We start from the raw sequence: 17,353 nt of genomic DNA, 5'->3' as shown, positions 1-17,353 counted from the left end.
CGAACCGTGGCCTCGTTAACGCGCTGCGATAATGAGGCCGCAAACAGGGACGGAATGATTGCAAATAAAACTACATGATGCAGAAAATAAAAAAAAAGGGAAAGGAAAAATAAATTAGACAGATGCGCGTTTTCAGGATCATTGATCTCGTCCTATTAAAAGAGGAAAAACTGCAAAAAAGAAAAAAAAAACTGGAATTTTTTTTAAAAATAATTATAATAATGATGATGGAGACGTGAAGATTGCAGTTTGACATGCTTTTAATTAAAATATTTCTTTAAAAATTCCATATTTACATCTGCAATAATATTAATAACAGTATAAGAAAAAATAGTCACCATTTTTACCAAACATCAGAACATCAGCAGGACAACAAACTCAAAACCAGCTGAAGCAAAAACAAATGTGTTTCAGGCCTCGTTGTTTACATCCCTCCCAGATCATCTCATTTATTCGCAGAGCAAAATCACCTCCCCATAGGTAATTCATCATTTACACTATGTACACATCGCTGGAGAGATCCTTGAATTTTCTATGACGGACATTATGTTTTTAAAGTCGATATTTCTGATTCAGAGTGTTTGTCTATACAGAGAATCCACAAGCAGGTACAGACCAGCAGCAGGACTTCATATTATCACTGGATTTAACATTTCCAGTTAAAAAAAAAAAAAGAAAAAAAAAAAGAGGGAAAACACATCCACAATGTAAACAAATCAGGCATAGTTTAGTTCGCAGAGGTTGCATATCTCCAAGCAATAAACTTGCGCTGCTGAATCAAGTTGTACGTGTGCCAGGAAAGAAAAAAGTCTTTGGCTGAAAAACAGTTTTAAAGAGATTTCAACTGAAACGAAATGCACAGTCGAGCTGAAAGCATGCCCAGAAAAGGGTGTGTAAACATGAATCAGTCACCCTGCGTGGCGGCGTCAGTCATGACGAATAAATAAAACGAGAGGTTGTAGACCGTAAAAAAAGGCTACGAGAAACAATAATTCCTCCACCAAGAGTTTCCAGCTTTGTCTCTCATGGTCCCGCATCACATCTGTCCACTTTCAGCTATGTTTCTCAGTCTGGTTTCAAAGAGTCCCGGCTTGCAGGCGCGTGGGACTAGAGGTGGTCGTAGGCGGCGGCTGCAGAGGGGGGACCTGTGCGGGAGGCCGAGCTGTAGTAGTAGGGCGAGCCTGTGGAGGGAGACACGGAGAAGTGGGAGCTGTTCTCGGCTGTGGAAACATTTGCCAGCAGAAAGTCAGAGACTGGTTATGGTGTCTGTTTTTTGAATGTGAACTGGGTCTTGTTCGCTGTAAGTATTCAACTTGTGATGCTGAATTTTTCTTCATAACCAGACTCCTGCAGCAGAGGAACAGTTAATTCACTGTGTTTAATAACAACTCATTTTCCCCGTTTTATTGTTCATTTACTTTAAAATCTCTAAGGTGAGGAAGGCGTGTGTGTGAAAAAAATGTTCACACCCCTTTAATTTCTTTCAAATTGAATTTCTTTCAGCATGCATGTGAAGTGGAAAGAAATAACACATGGATATAGAAAACAGAGTTTAACATTTGTGCACATTTTTTTCAGGTTTCGCCAGAGTTTCTTAGTTAGAATAAGCTCTACACTTTGACTAGGCCATTCTAAGACTTGCATTTACTTTGATATAAAGCATTTCATTCCTTTTCTGCTTCGTTAGTTCACTTATGTCTGTTGTACTGCTGGAAGGTGAGCTTTTACTTCAGTCTTTAAGTCTTTGCAGACTCTAATGAGTTGTCTTCCATCCCCACAGCATCACGCTACCACTTTCATGTTTCTTCCTGAGAATCGTGTGTTCAGGGCATCAATTTCTTCCCATAGATGGTGTTTGTCTTGCAGGTCAAAAGCTATGTTTTGATCTCATGTGACAAGAGTAGAGTTTTTCCATATCTGCTGTTCCCACTGGGTAACTTAAGCATGGCTACCTGTTCCACCTGAGCCGTAGTTCTCCACATCTCCTCCAGAGTTATCATGGATCTATTGGGTGCTTCACTGGTAAATGCTTTCCAGAATCTAAGTAAGTGACTTCTGAAGGCACCTGGATTTAGTGGATTTTATTAATTGCAGGAAAAAGTGTGCTGAACACAATGGCAATCAACCACTTGCAGGATTTTTGTAAACAATGTGTAACTTTCCTTCCACTTCACAGATAAACAAAATCAACAACATTCAATCCTAATAAAATATAATGAGTTCGTGTATTCTTTGCTCCATGCCGAAGTTTGGATGTAAGCTTTGAGAGGCACTATCGATAGATTACGTATTTGCAATACATTACATTAAACCAATGTGGCATTTTGCAAATTTTGCTTCTTTCTGTGTTTACTTCAGTGTTTTCAGATTTGCTTAATTTATTCATTTTTGGCAAAATCTTAAAACCGTCTGGCAGCTTTGATGTGATATTTTTGGAAAAATAAAGGTTGAAGACATAAAATTAAAAAAAAAAACATCAAGACAAAAAAAAATATTCACTTTGTTAAAACACCTCAAACAATTAACATCCTGATACATTTTTTTTCCACAAGGACCAAAATGGTCCGATGGAAAATGTGACCAAAGCATTATGGGCTCACTTTTCTGGAAGTTGCTCATTCAAATTCAAATCATGCTTTAATGTTTTTGCATCACAAGGTCAGCAGAGGTGATTCTCTTTAAATGTAAGGAAAATCAGGGCTTTCTTTGCATGAGCAGGAAAAAAAAATAATTCAAACACCTGCAAATTTTGTCTTTCATTGTAGAGGTCATTTTCAACTTGCTAACCTATAACCCATAATGAGAAACCTTGCACAACGCTGTCAGAGTCTTCTTCTGCTTACCCAATATGCTGGAGTTGGTGAACCTCCAGGCTTCGCTGTAGGAGGTGTAGGGCGAATGGCCGTAGGACTGACCCGAGTAGTCTGCACCTGCTGGAAAATAATTGAAAAATAAAACGATGTCAGGAGACACATCTCGCAGATAAAATTCATGAAGACATTTGTTATTAAAGGGCGAGGAGGGGACATGCTTTACGGAGTCGGGCTGTTTGTCTGCGTGCCAGCAACTGCTGGAGCTTAGCTCATAATTCACCAGCAGTTAGTGCAGCATGTAAACCATTAATCTGCGGTGCAGGTGGATGGCTGAGGGTGAAATCCCTCAGCCCAGCGGTGCGTGCACACACCCAGCCTCCGCGCCCTTTTTCTTCTGCGGCGCTCAGCCACTCGCATCGTTCAGTCGCTGCCCCCTGAAACGTCCTCCTCTTTTGTTCGTCCTGCACTTCCTGCTTTAGCTTCACTAACACTCATTCTTCCTCTCTCTCTCTCTCTCTCTTTTTTTATAACATTCCAATATCTAATTGGTAATTATGTTGGTTGGAATGAAGCCCTGAGCCCCCCCACCACCCCTCACCTCCTCCTTCTCCTCTTCCTCCTGCCTCACCCCTCCACACACCCCCTCCTCCTTCACTCGGTAATTGTGTATCAACGCTTCCTCACTGTGAGCCCACCAGAAAAATAATAAATCAGACCCTCTCATTTCGCGCTTCGGAGGGCAGACTTCAAATATAAAGGCACATCACACACACACACACACACACGCAACAAAGACCTCCTACTCTTCGGTTTGGATCCAGACTTCACATCTCTTCCCGCCCACCCTTGCTTGCATCTCCCTGCTGGGCCCCCTGGTTCCCATGGCGATATGTGGTCAGAAGTGTCTGGATGGGGGGTGTGAGCAGCAGGGCGGAACCCCCCAGCCTGTTCTATGTACCCCCCGGGCCTGTGTGCACCCGCGTGCACATGTACACAGATCACCACCCTGGCAAAGGCTACTGATTAACTCAGCCTCCCTCCCTGTTAAACTACAAACCTCCATCCGACGTTTTCTTCTCTTCCTGCATTTCATTCGTTGTTTGCTTCTTTTTACTTTAAATGCCCCTCCGTGGGTTGTGGAGCTCACCTGCGACCATTCCTGTGATGGCAGAGGAGGAGTATCCTGTCTGGGCCGGGGAGGGGATGTGGGGCGGGTAACCTGGCAGGGTGGAGCTCACCATGTCACGCCCTGAAACGACAAAAATAAAACTGGGTTACGTCTTACTGTGGAGAATCGGCCAATCTGGAGAGTAAGCACCCAAGAAACATTAGCGCCGTATTCACTAAATTAATACTTTTATTCAATTTGCTTTCAAAAACAACCTTGAGCAAGTTCAAAACCTCCTGTAGCCCAGTAACATTTAACACTGGCACCTGTAAACACCTGGACATGTTGGTCATAATAATTGTTAGTATTTTATTCATTTATTTGAGATGTTTTATTCCCTTGGTGAAATGCTTATGCAAGATAAAACCTGAAGATTTAAAAAAAAAAAAGTTATTTTAATAAAATGGAGTATTCTAACTTTTCAAGACCAAGATCTAATACATTATTTTTGAATGGAAAGTGGAATCTGATTGTTCCTGTGAACAATGAAATGAGTTTCACGAACACAGAAGATACCAATAAAGACAGAAGATCCAAATCGGCATCTTCAGACTTGACTGAAATTTGCAGCTGCAAACTGTAGACGAAGGTAATGTTCATATAAATGACGACCAGGTTAGACAAACATGACAAGACAGAGCATCACGTTGTTTGGATAATTTGCTGCTTGTGCATTTCACAAAGTGCTGGAATGAAGAATGAAAACTACCACCAAATTCCCAAACTTCTCTTTAAAATAAATTATATAACAGGGCAAAAGATTTGGAAGCAAGATTTAAAAAAAAAAAAAAAAAGATAATTTCACTGTGGTGCTTTACGATAAAATAAACATGATTGCAAAATCGACGTCTCCAGGTCGACAGCCTAAAGAGACATACAAGACAAAACTTCAATGTATGAACAAATTCACTCTCAAGAGCAGCTTAGAGAGAATAATTAACCCAACATGCATGTTTTTGCACAGTAAGAAGACCTTACTGTAGCAAAACTACACATATACAGGGTGAACAAGCAAACTCTTTGCAGAAAGACCCCCAAACCCTTTGGTTTAAAAAAAGACAACAGTGATACAAATCTTTTCAACCATAAGCCTGAAGATTTGTTCAGCCAAAACATCAGCGTACGCCTAAATGTAAAGGCAATATCTACTTATCTACGATCCATGAACTCAAACTTGAAGTTGGTACAGAATGTTTGTTTTGCAGTACTGAGGGATGAAAATTCAAACAAATTAGATGTTCCAGCAGAAAAATGACCTAAACACACGCACACACACACAAAAAACAAATTTTAGCATGATTAAATTAAGCTAATATTAGTCTTCTGGAGCTGCCTCCCTAAACCACTGACCTAAGCTCTATTGAACACTTGTGACCTATGCTTTAGCCAAGTCACTTTCAAGAAACTAAGCAGTAAATTAAAATAAACTCATCATTTTCTGGAAATATGCTAGGAGGCATTTAATGGCTACAAAAACTGTGTGCAACTTCACTAAAGATATTTATTCAGATATTAGTGACATTTTTTGCACATTTGTTCCAGTACTTCCAGTGAATTAAAATAATTTCCATCCTGTGTATTACTTCCGTCTTAGCTTTTATGTCACACACACACATATTTCTGATCATCAAACAATTTTAATACAACACATATAATTTGAGTAAATCCAGAATTACAAATGATGAGTTCATTTATTTTAATTGATATCACCCCATTTCATTATTACTGATTAAGATGTGGAATCAAGAAATGACTTGATTTGCAACATGTCTGATGACATGAAGTAGGATAAAATATATTAAAAAGTAAAACAACATGGCCCGGTGCTAAGAAATTCAAAAATTCAATGTTATCAATTCAAAGTCATTTTATGGACTAAACATAGAAAAGTGGTAAATCTTCCTAGGATTAACAACCTACCAAAATTGCGCCAAGAACACACTGATAAGGAGAAGGTTACAAACAAACATCTATCACTGTGTACGCCTTATTGTCGGTATCCAAACTTCAACAGGAAGAAAGATACTGGGTAAAAATGACCTCTATAGGAGAGTTTGAAGGTCAAAACCTCTGCTGACTATGAAACACACAAAGACCTGTTTCAAACAACCATCTTGGTGATCCCTAAAACTACGAGGAAGATGTTCTGTGGACTGATAATACAAAACCAGAACTTAATGAAATGTTTGCATCCCAATGTATCTGGTATAAAATTAACGTCGCATTTTAGAAAAGAACATCAAACCTGCAATCAAATACTGGGGTGGTAGTGTGATGATCACTTGGGTTATGCAACAGTAAAAATGACCCATAGTACACCGACAAATCCAGCTGTGAATAGTTAAAAAAAAAAAGAAAAAAAAATCCAAAAGGAAGATTTTGGTGTTGTAGAATAAAAGTTATAATTAAAGTTGACTTAGATGAAGCGGTATGACCTTAAACAGGTCGTTCATCCAAGAAAACTCAAATGTAACAGCAGTAAAACTGCAAATAAGAACATGCTGTACCTGGCTGTCACCGCATATAAACTTTTACATAGGATCATGTGGGTCTGGATTGATCATTTTCCCTTAATAAATTAAACCATAATTTGAAAACTCCATTGAATTATGTCAAATTATTTGCCTTATGTTACAATTTGTTTTATGATCTGAATCATTTCAGTGAAAATAGAATAAATCTGTGTGGGATCAACTAGTTTTTATTTTTTGGATAGTCTTTCCTACCTGGAAAATAACTGGCACAAATAAACCAACAAAGCTCCAAAAATAATCATGTTCATGCCCTTAATGAATGAGCCAAAAAGCGTGAAAAAGTGATCGTGACAATACTAAACACAATAGTAATTTGGAGAAACTTTCAGCCAGCCCCCGGTTGCTCAGAATGTTAGTTATTGTTATACTGATGTGAGGTTACTGTAACTGGAAAATGTTTTAAGATGTTTCATTTCAGCAAGTGGACTGTGAAGGTTTTCAAAACATCATGTGGTCTCAGCTGCTCATAATGGGGGTGACTCAGCTGCAGCATCCCCCCCCCGCCCAAAAAAAAACTCCCACACTAATGGTCAGAAACACGGATACTTGTTGCATTATGATCGTGAACATACATGAGATGAATGGGTGAATTACCTGACATGATAGACTGACTGCTGAACTGCCCGTACATCGGTGCATGATGGGAAAATGAGTTGAAGGCATTGGGATATGAGTTGGAGCTGCTGCTGCTGCTGGTGGTGCCGTTGCAGCTGCTGCTGACAGAAACAGGTTTCTGCAGCGCCTGCAGCTCCACGTACGCCAGGGTGGATGCCACCATATTTGGTGAGGGGCTCGTACTGGTCACTTCTGGGGACATTTCCTGCTTCAGACAGAGTGGCAGAGTCTGAAGGGGCTCTTTCAGAGCCGGAGCGCAGTGAGCGGGTGAGAGAAATGGAAACAAATGCTTAATGTAAGAAACACAATGCAGGGGGTTAAAATGAAGTAGGCTGAAATGTGGAAAAGGTGAGGATGGAGTGAAACGTCTGAGCCTAAAAGATGCCAGTTTGCATTTCTGATATGTGTCAGGAGACGTTACCTAAAGTATCTTACCGGTTACTACAGTGTAGCTTGGGTGTGCTGACAGATTTCGTCCAATGACAGAGCTGCTTGTTGAGAGGCTGGTCTTGGCATCGTCCAGATTGCCATTGATGAGCGACAGCGGGTACAAAGTCTAAAGATGGAAGACAGGGATTAGATATCGGCCCAAATTTTGCTTCAGCATGAGCACGAGCAAAGTTCAGTGACAGGATTTCCTCACAAATAAACAAGCATAACATTTGAAATAATAAGAAAGGGCGTACAGAAATGTCTCTGCACCGTTTTCAGACTGAAGCAAACATAACTTTAGACTCATCCCTTACTGCTACCTGCTCTGCCTTGCTGCTTGAGGTGGAGCTGAAGGAGTCTGACGGGTAGTGGTGACGATCAAACCCACAGTCCAGATGTTGTGCAGCTGTGGAGAAGTGTTCGACTCTCATCTGTTTCCTCGGGACGCCCGCGCTGCCCTGGGAGTCCACGCTGTGCCGACAGCTCTCCTGGTCACCTGGATCAACACAGCGAGGAGGAGGAAGGAGAGGAGGGAGTTCAAAAGTAGCAAATACTCTGTTTTTTTTTTGTTTGTTGTCGTTTTGTATGAGAATTCACTACATAAAAAGGTTGAAAAATTATTTGCGGACATAAAAACAGGAATCTATTTTTGCTTGTTTTTGACTTGATCCTGTAATTAATTGACAGAAAAGCTATTATTAAGAAGCGCGGGTAAAATGGTCCTAAGAAGAAACTAACTTAACTTACGGTGTCCCTCAGGGCTGTATTTTGGAAGCACTTCTCTTTAAACTTTATTTTCACATCCAAATTGCAGGATTAAAGCATATGATAAATACTTTTAAGTGTCTGTGTAGACCTTTCAATGAACTTGACTTAAGATTGTTCAGATGGATTTCCAGGGCATTCTTTCCTTACAAAAATTACAAACTCCCAATTTGTTCAAGACATGGCAGCGTGAATAAATTATTTGTTTTAGCAGTATTTTATACTTAACATAACGTTAAAGAGTGTAAACTCTATGATGGTGTGTTGAATGCAGTTTAAGTACAAACAGCGGACATATATGACCATGATTTTGGAGAATCTGGAGATAAATCCCACCTTTTATTTCCCCAGAACCTTAAAAAGAAAACCCATCACAGGCTCATTTCTCACACCCTCTGTGTTTAGGTGTCACAAACACTTCTTTCCAGCAACTCTGGGCATAGTTATAATTAGATTCGGTCCTTACTGTCATCGTGGCTCCTCTTGCCGTCTGTATTTGGCGGGGGGATTCCTAACAAGCCATTGATGGAGTAAGTGGAGCCCAAAGAGTCTGACTGAGGCGACTCTGGAGGAGTGACGGCTGAGCTGGGAACTGGGAAACAGAGAGGAAAACCCTCAGGTTTGAGCCAGAGAAGCACAGCTGTTTTTCCAGTAATCCTAATCCCACAAGGTCATAAACTTAATCTTATGACCCAATGTTTTATACATATTAGAGACTTACTTAAGGTATGTCCTGGACTCAAACCTTTTCCATCCAGTGGGAGATTAAAAGGCTGTTGAACTTTAGTTCGAATTATTCTGCAAACAAACAAACAAATGAAGACCCTCTTTATTATTAAGCCTCTAAAAACGCTTGAAAGACTGCATTAACTCAGTTATGATATGTCACTGAGTTTTCACCTGTTAATGGAGCTCACACTGGGCACCGTGTCGCTGTCACACACCCCTTCCGCCAGTAGTCGATCTCTGATTTCCCAGGCAAACATGGTGGGATTCTGCCTCTTGTACTCTGCGATCTTCTCCACAACCTTCGGCGTGGCCACCTTGGGTTTGGAGCCGCCGATTACCCCTGGTTTGATGCTGCCCGTTTCGTAATACCTGTGAGAGATGGTTACTGTGTTAATAAAAAAAACATTTTGTAAAAAAAAACAAAAACAAAACACCAAATGTGTCTCTGAGAAGCAAACAGCTCAAAGGTCACTGCAAAAGGAAGTGGAGTAACACTGTCCGTCGCTGCGCTCACCGTCCCAGGATCTTGCTGACGCAGCCGTGGCTGACCCGGAGCTGGCGGGATATGTCGCAGGGTCGGACCCCCTGGTGGGCCATGTCTACGATGCGTTGCCGGATAACTTCCGGAAGCGGACGGCCATTAACAAACATTCCACCTAGTTGGTTAAGACCCCCATGGCCTGGGGGAGGAGGGGGGATGAACACTCATAAACGTCATGGAACTTCAGAGAGCTCAACCCACTTCACAAACACAAACTTCTGTCTGCTGATTTAATCACGAGCAGCCATGACCCCGTCCTATTTAGTGAATAAATAACCTCGGTTTGGCTCCATGAAATATTACAAAAAAAAAAAAAAAAGATCTAAAACACACAGTTAGTGTCTTCATAATTTGCTTTTGAGGTTTTCAAATTTGCAAAGAAAAGAAGCTAATTCTTTTACACAAATGAAAACTAAAAGCAGAAGTTGTAATCAATAAATTTTGATTTGATAAACTTGAATTAAAAAGCAGCAGAAACATCAACATTGTGATAAAGTTTTCTGCTCAGGGAAAAGGGCTAATGCAGTTAAATATTTCTGCTTCAATGAATTGTTTTCATGTAAGAAACTGCTTGACCTTAGAAGACGATTAGGGTTAAATTATTAGAAATAACTGTGCCCTACCCTATTGAGACAAAAATGTCTCCTGCTGAAACTGCCCAGTTCTGTTTCAGGGGTAAAGACCTCTGAAAATGGTCAGAAACTCCTCATACCCTCAACATTTATGTTTTGAACTTAACATAACATCTATAACAGAACCATCAGATGGAAACACAACTTTCTGTCCTAAGCAGTGAAATTACTGGAATGACTGCACAAATTTACATTGTTCAACTCATTTTAAGACCCCCATATTTGAGCTTTTTTGTATATGTTTTGTATATTATCCGTCTTTTTTTCTTTTTCTTTTTCTTTTATAGATGGTATATCTGCCCCCTTTGAAGTTGTTTTCTCTTTCTTTGGGGTTCTCTTGTTTTTTAATGCAGCTGCAAGGTTGTGAGTTTGAGTTCAGCTTCCCACATAATGTAGTTTGGACAAAGATACATAGTTATTTAATTGGCTGCTGTGACTATATACCCTATTCTTATAGAGAGAAAAGAAAACAACTTGCTTAATAACATATTGTTTTCTTTATAATAAAATATCAACAAATTTCAGCTTGAGTTAAACATGAATTTAAAACAGATATAATTTTAGGACAGACCGTTGAAAACAAAGTCTATTCTTTATGAGTAATGATTTTTTAATTGTTCTTTTAGGCTTATCCCCTTATGGATAATCCCTGCTGGTTTAATACCCATTCTTCATTTATGTGCCACTTAACTGTGTGTGAATGTAGCCTCTGTGTCGCAGACATACAGCGGTCTTATATGTCACTCTTCCACATGTTTATTTTAAAACGATGTCAAATTGGTTCAATCAGCTTTTATATTAATAATGTTTTTGTGCAATCAAATATAACATGAAGTACTATACAGAAGTTTCAGCATTCAAACAACAATTGCCAAACACACACACACACAAAAAGGTAAAACCAAGGAAATAAAATAATTCGGTTTGTTGCGTATCATGTCTCTGGCTGAGAAAGGCTGACATTCCCCCTCCCACCCCCCAAAAGAGGTTCAGATCATAGCTGTCGCCGTGTTTTAAATACATAAATGCATAATAGAGGCTCTCATTCACGGATCTGACAGGAGCTGCTCCTTCAAAACGACAACAAGAAGCAGCAGCAGCAGACACGGTGCGCTTTTCCTGCGCCGCGACAAGAAAGAAAACCTCAGCTCCCAACACTCCCTGCTCAGCGTCCAGAACAACAGCAGCGCTTTTAATTTAACCCACTGAGTCCCCCAGCTTTCATTTCCACATCAAACGGCGGCCGGACGAAGGAGGGCAGCCTCTATTAACGCTGCCAGCCGAGTGTGGCAGAAAAAAAAAAAAAAAAAACCTGCCCGCCAAGCTTCATCAACCTGCAGGATATTAAAGAGGAGCACAGCCGGGGGGGTCCTGCACGCGCACAAGCAACGCGCGCGCACCGACAAACACAGCAAGAATTTATTAAACTGATAGATAGATAGATAGATAGATAGATAGATAGATAGATAGATAGATAGATAGATAGATAGATAGATAGATACAAAACTATGTAGGAGTGAGTCTTCACATTCATTTATTACTCTCACTCTGCGGGGTGGAGTTATAAACCTTTGCCCTCGTCACAAAATCAGCTTATTCTAAACATATGCATTGTTACTGTTTGAGTTAGCTTAGGTTAAGGGTTGTTTTCCTAGCCATAACTTGAATAGCATGTTCTCTTGTTTTTACTATTTTGAAGAATGGCTATAGCAGATATTGGCCTTCATGTCACGTCAGAAAAAACACGAAGTTATGGACACTGATCAAGTAATACAATTAAAGTAAAATAAAAAATAAAATAAAAAAAAAACATTACAAAGAGATTAAGGTGCCATTTATTTGACACAAATTGTTGGGGAGAATTTTTTTATTTGTTTGTCTGAAAGTAATTTTTAACATGGATTTATTATTTGTTTTTCCTCCTTAATAAATGTGCTCACATTTAAATATTGAATTCTTCTTCATTTTGGTGTAAGTGAATTTTGGCTGCTGCACTATAAAAAATAAAAAAAAACATGTTAATTTTTAGCATGAATGACAATAAACTCTGATGTTATCTTTTCCTGACTTTCACATTTCGAAGAGAGAAATTGGATCAGGAGAAGAAGCAGTCATAAATGAATAAGTAAAAGTTAATCTGATCAGTGATTAATTTACAAAAAATCCTAAATACTTAATTTCTCAAAATAGCAATTAATAAATAAAACACAATAGTTTTGATTAGCTTATTTTTTCATTGCATTTTTGTAATTTCTCAACACATGATTTTTGGTTCTACACCCACTGAACAAATATATTCTAATTAAAGGATTTCTTCTTTTTTTCTGTGTGAAATTATGCTAATAGAAAAAACAAGATATTTATTTTAAAGCTTTACACACATCTTTACCAAGACTGTCAAAAAGTCTGAAGGGTGTAGAGTGTTTTTATGCAACCAGTCTAAAGGTTTTCATAGTCCCACATTATTAACTTTAAATCCACCGAGAATGTAAAAATCACATAAAAACTTATTTTTTATTTAAAATATAATAAGTATTTTTTGTGCACCTGTGTAATGTACTACAAGATATTGCTTAAATGTTTTCTATTCTGCCAGCCTAACATGGCAGAAATAAAATTACAGGTTCTCTGTTTCCATGTTGTTTCAATTCTTTCAGAATACCAAAACAAACAAACAAACAAACAAACAAACAGATTATTAAAAAGTTGACAGATCCAAGCTTTCGAAGGCACAGAAATGTAAGGTCTTCTTTCTTCATTTATTCGTGTTTCAATCAGAGAGCTTAGCAGAGGCAGCTTGCTTACCTCTCCCAGTGCCTCCGGACATAACCCTGAGTTTTAACTCCCTACTCCACCAGCTGAACGTGATGCCCTGCTCCACCGCTGTCCCGGTTAAAGCGCCTTCAGTGAGCCTCCCGCCTCGTCTGACATGGGTGTGTTCTGGAGTCCAGCGCCGATGTCAGACTGCGGGACGACAGCAGAGCATGAAACTGACAGCTTGTGTCACGAGCTTCCCTAAACGCGGCTCGCCTTTTCACACGTTATCACATCCAACTTGAATTGTTCCTGGATGGAGAAGCGCACATGTCTGGTTTTCTTCTCCATGTGTGTTAATGAGACAATCAGGGAAGTCTCAGAGGCCTCTGGACAAATGTGAAAAACTATTTTTATTGGCATGTGTGAAATGCAAACGATAAATCCACTCTAATTCAGTTTTTTTTTTCTTGAGAACAGATTGGTCTAATAATGCCTACAGCTAATAAATCTGTTTGTTTTTGGATTTTGAACTCAATAAATGGTGTTTGCGTGACTACAAAAAAGTAGAGTGGTTGGTTTTGGTGAATGACATTTAGGGAACAACGTGCACAAATCTGAGACACTATCTAAGGCACATAGAAGTAGAAATAAACTGCTTTTTGGTCTGTTGGTTTGCATTGAGCATTACAAGCCAAGATCAAATGCTTTTAGTTTGAGCGAACATAATTCTTCTGTGCCAGTCTGCTTGTTTTCAAATGTGACAAAACAAGTTGCATTACATTTACATTTTGTCATTTAGCAAATGCCTTCATCCTAAGTGACTCATACAAGTGAGGAACATCATTCAAAGCTCTAGAGCTCTAAAATGCCAAATAAATTACTGCATGCCTGGAAGAAGCGGAAAAGATAAAAAAACAACAAAAAAACAACAACAATAAAAATAAAAAATAAAAAAACCCCACAATGACAGGTTTGTGCGTGTAATGATATCCATGGAAAAACTGAAGGAGTTTCATATCCTAAAAGTTAAAAGTGGCCAACATCAAAAAGGAAGAGGAGAGTTAAGAGCCGAGACAATTTCTGAGCACCTGTTAAATCAATTGTCAGACACTATGAGTCAAAGCCTTGTTTGAAGGCTCCATCTGCTCGGCGCCCCGCTCTCTGCTTTAAAAAGTTCAGAATTTATGAGCAATGACAGAAAATTCGACTTTTTCAGAGAATGCGAGTCTGGCTTGACTTCCCTGCATCGAAAGTCATCTGTATTCCTAAGGAAAAGCTGCATAATTACACTCAACATTACAGTGAAACACTGACTTTCAGAGAAGCACCTCCTGCTTTGTCCTGTTGAATGTGACCTGAAATAATTATCCCAAAGCAATGATGTGACAAAATACACTCATACGGCCTGATTTTAGCTTCATATCTCTCACTTTGTCATCATCAGATTACCTAAGTTTAACCCCATCAGTGAAAACACCTTTAAAGTTCAGCCTGTACTCAACAGAGGCTGAACTTTGTCATTTTATTTATATTGAAATATTTTACTCCAGCTATTCTTCTTGCTACACGTAACAACGTTTAGATCTAAACCCAATAAGCTTTACAGTAAAATGAATGACTCTGACCTATTTGTTTATATACCAATACAGAATATATTAATTGAGCCTGCTTCGTTGTAAACTTCCTTTGTTGAAAATCGCCACTCTGAGAATAAACTATTACATTTAACACAATGTTTGTCATTAATTCTGTTATTTTATATTGCATTTTTTTTCGTATTTTATATGAAACTTAAAAACTGTGTTACACTTCATGTAACACAAAAAATTAAATAAAAAATTCTGAAGCTGTGTGGAAATTGCTGTAGTTTTTCAAAGTAATAAATTATTTAATTTCAAGAAAATGTCACTTTATTGCATTAGCATCTGCTCTAGCTACTACATATCCAACATATCGGGAAGTAGGTTTGAGTTACTTAAGTCGTGTTCTTGGGATTCATTTCAAGTTTTAATATTTAGGATTTTTTTTTTAATTTAATAATAAAAAAGGAGACAACAGAAACGGTTCCAACCCCCCCCCCTCCCCCCCAACACACACACACACACACAGATATCACCTAATGCATGCGGATCGTGGTTTATGATTTTCAGGAGAACTGCTTACATTATTGTCTCATCAACAAACGCTACAGGCTAAACATTATTTCTTGCTCACCAAAACTATAAAGGCAGAAAACAAACAGAGAAAACCACCTGAAAAACAACAACAACAACAAACAAACAAACAAATAGAGCAAGTAAGGTGTAACAGACTAGTTCAAGTAAAATTAATCTCTGTTTTAATATATTCAATTTGAGCCACAACTTCTGGGTCATATCAGCTGCTCACTTCATACTCATTATTTTTTCCTCGTCTATCTAGTTTTCTGGTGACCACTGAGACCCCCGCAGTTCGCTCTCTCCGTCTCCCGGCAGTTCGCAGCATTCCAAGAACAAATTAAAGCTCCGCTTTTGCTGCTCAACAAATTTCCATCATACTGAGAAAGGAAACAGGCAACAAAATCCCGCGAGAGGCGTGGAAAAACCCGAGCTTACCTTTTCCCACGATGGAGCTCCAGGTAAAATTCTGGCTCAATAACAATAATAATAATAATAATAAACAGAAGATCCACAGCAGATATAGTTTTATTATCCCACTGATGAGTCTGTTGCGGTGAAACGCGGTGTGTGTCCTGACTCTGACTGCACTGTGTGCTGTTAGATTGTGTGTGTGCAGCCAACACTGACCCAGGTTTTATCCAACCGGGCTGCGCGCAGCTCTGCGCGCTGATGCCATTGGACGGGGAGGATGAGGGAGGTGTGGCTTTGTGCAAAAGAAAAAAAAAAGAGAAGAAAAAACGAGAGGAGGGGGAAAAAAGAGGATGACTGATCTGGTATTTTGGTGGCATAACACCCACTGAGTGAGCGTACGGAAACACTTGAGGTTTCCATTTAGATCCAGTGTCAGGCGCGCTTTGATTAGACTGTTTAAGGACGTTTAGTTTCTTCCTGTCTTGATCAAGTGAGGCACCTGAGAACTGGCTGAAAACTTCTTCTAAATACTTTTAGATAAAGCAATAGCCCCAAGTCTGCTTTTACGCATTGATTTAAGCTTAAAATAATCACATGGGGAAAGGAAGGAAGACACATTGTTCCGTTTAATAATGTTTATTTTGTGTCTGAATTGAGTTAATGCTCTTTCTAAATTTGGTAACTTCAATTCTAAATCAAAGAGGCGTTTTCTTCCTCCACTTGCCCATCTGACTCAGATGAATGAAATGCCTTTCAGTCACAAATATTAGACAAATTAAGATGTGCCCATTAATTCAAATAAATTATTGTCAAGGTAATACGCGCTTCACAAACCACTTTCGGTTCTGAATTCGCGCTTTTAGGAAACAAAGATAGATTCGACGGCTCGGGATGCTGCTTTTTGATACCTTGCTATAAACAGAGCTATAGTTAAACAGCTCGCCTCCTCTGACTGCAAGGAAAGCAATAAAACATGTGAAAAGCAGACGCACAAACTGAATAAATCGACTCAATTTGCTCTTTTCCGACTTCTTTATTCTGCAAAACTATTTAACTTCAAGTTGAAAAAATATATATATATTTTTTCTAACCAAACTGCACAGGCAGACGTGCTGATTCTCCATGCTTTCCCTGTTTGATGCAGGCCTCAAACGTGCGCCACGTCACAGCGGGGTGTCGGGACCCCGGCGCGTTTAAAACACTGTCGAAGTTGTTCTCGCCAGTCTGTAAAACAAACACAACACCTTTAAAGGCAGCCATCCCATGGCACCGTGCCGTCTGTCTCCTAAAAATAAAAAATAAAAACCTTCCATCTACTCCCTTGGTTTTTATCAGGGGAAGAAATCTCGGGAAAAGTTAAAGCCACATAACTGCAGATTTCTGATGACTGGAGAAGAAGGAATGAAAACACAAAGCTCCTGCAGCTGGAACTCTTATCTCATCCGTTTGCCACTGAAGTTCGTCATCTGTCGTCTTTGAACCGCTCTGCCTCGATACATGGGGACAAAAGCGAGCACTGTTTTAAAAATAAACACAACAATCGAGAGAGACTGGAGGGATTCCTCACATCAGGTGGAGGCAGAAGTTGTTTGGAGGAGAGAAAAGGACAAGTGCCTGCAGGGAGAGGTGGCTCAGGAGAGGTTACCAAGAGTTGAACGACGGATTAAAACTCACCGATCGCTATCTGTCACATTGGAAACGGAAGACAGTTAAATTAGAGCTTAATTATATGTCCTAACTTGCCAAAGGGAGAGGAGATTCATACAACACACCCCAGTCAAGACTGCAAAAGATGAA

At 39.4% G+C, this 17,353-nt stretch overlaps 1 protein-coding gene across 7 annotated transcripts; it reads right to left on the bottom strand.

The window, feature by feature from the left end:
• Window positions 1-242: 242 nt before the first annotated feature.
• On the bottom strand, window positions 243-15,795 carry pax8 (paired box 8). 7 transcript variants are annotated; one of them, XM_016680198.1, is made up of 12 exons: window positions 15,581-15,795; window positions 13,035-13,193; window positions 9,571-9,736; window positions 9,228-9,425; window positions 9,049-9,125; window positions 8,794-8,919; window positions 7,880-8,058; window positions 7,566-7,686; window positions 7,110-7,370; window positions 3,961-4,062; window positions 2,844-2,933; window positions 243-1,181 (listed from the first exon to the last, which is right to left on the bottom strand). In XM_016680198.1, the coding sequence occupies exons 2-12, from the start codon at window positions 13,054-13,056 to the stop codon at window positions 1,108-1,110; spliced, it is 1,416 nt and encodes a 471-aa protein (XP_016535684.1). In that variant the 5' UTR covers window positions 13,057-13,193; window positions 15,581-15,795; the 3' UTR covers window positions 243-1,107. The 7 variants fall into 7 exon arrangements, with proteins under 7 accessions (XP_016535684.1, XP_016535690.1, XP_007569066.1 ...); XM_016680204.1 differs by having other exon boundaries at window positions 9,571-9,712; window positions 15,581-15,793; XM_007569004.2 differs by having other exon boundaries at window positions 7,883-8,058; window positions 15,581-15,789.
• Window positions 15,796-17,353: the final 1,558 nt, after the last annotated feature.

The sequence above is a fragment of the Poecilia formosa genome, unplaced genomic scaffold (genome assembly GCF_000485575.1).
Source record: "Poecilia formosa unplaced genomic scaffold, Poecilia_formosa-5.1.2 Scaffold6, whole genome shotgun sequence".
NCBI lineage: Eukaryota > Metazoa > Chordata > Actinopteri > Cyprinodontiformes > Poeciliidae > Poecilia > Poecilia formosa.
Note: the sequence above shows the minus strand (reverse complement) of the source record. Positions and strands in the feature narration are given on the sequence as shown.

What these genes read in the sequence shown, in the direction of transcription:
- pax8 (XM_016680198.1), bottom strand. Translation starts at nt 13,056, where the DNA reads ATGTCCGGAGGCACTGGGAGAG. An exon ending in GTCAGCAAGATCCTGGGACG is followed by an intron (nt 9,426 to 9,570) that starts GTGAGCGCAGCG and finishes CATCTCTCACAG; the next exon opens with GTATTACGAAACGGGCAGCA. An exon ending in CATCACAGGAATGGTCGCAG is followed by an intron (nt 2,934 to 3,960) that starts GTGAGCTCCACA and finishes ATTATTTTCCAG; the next exon opens with CAGGTGCAGACTACTCGGGT.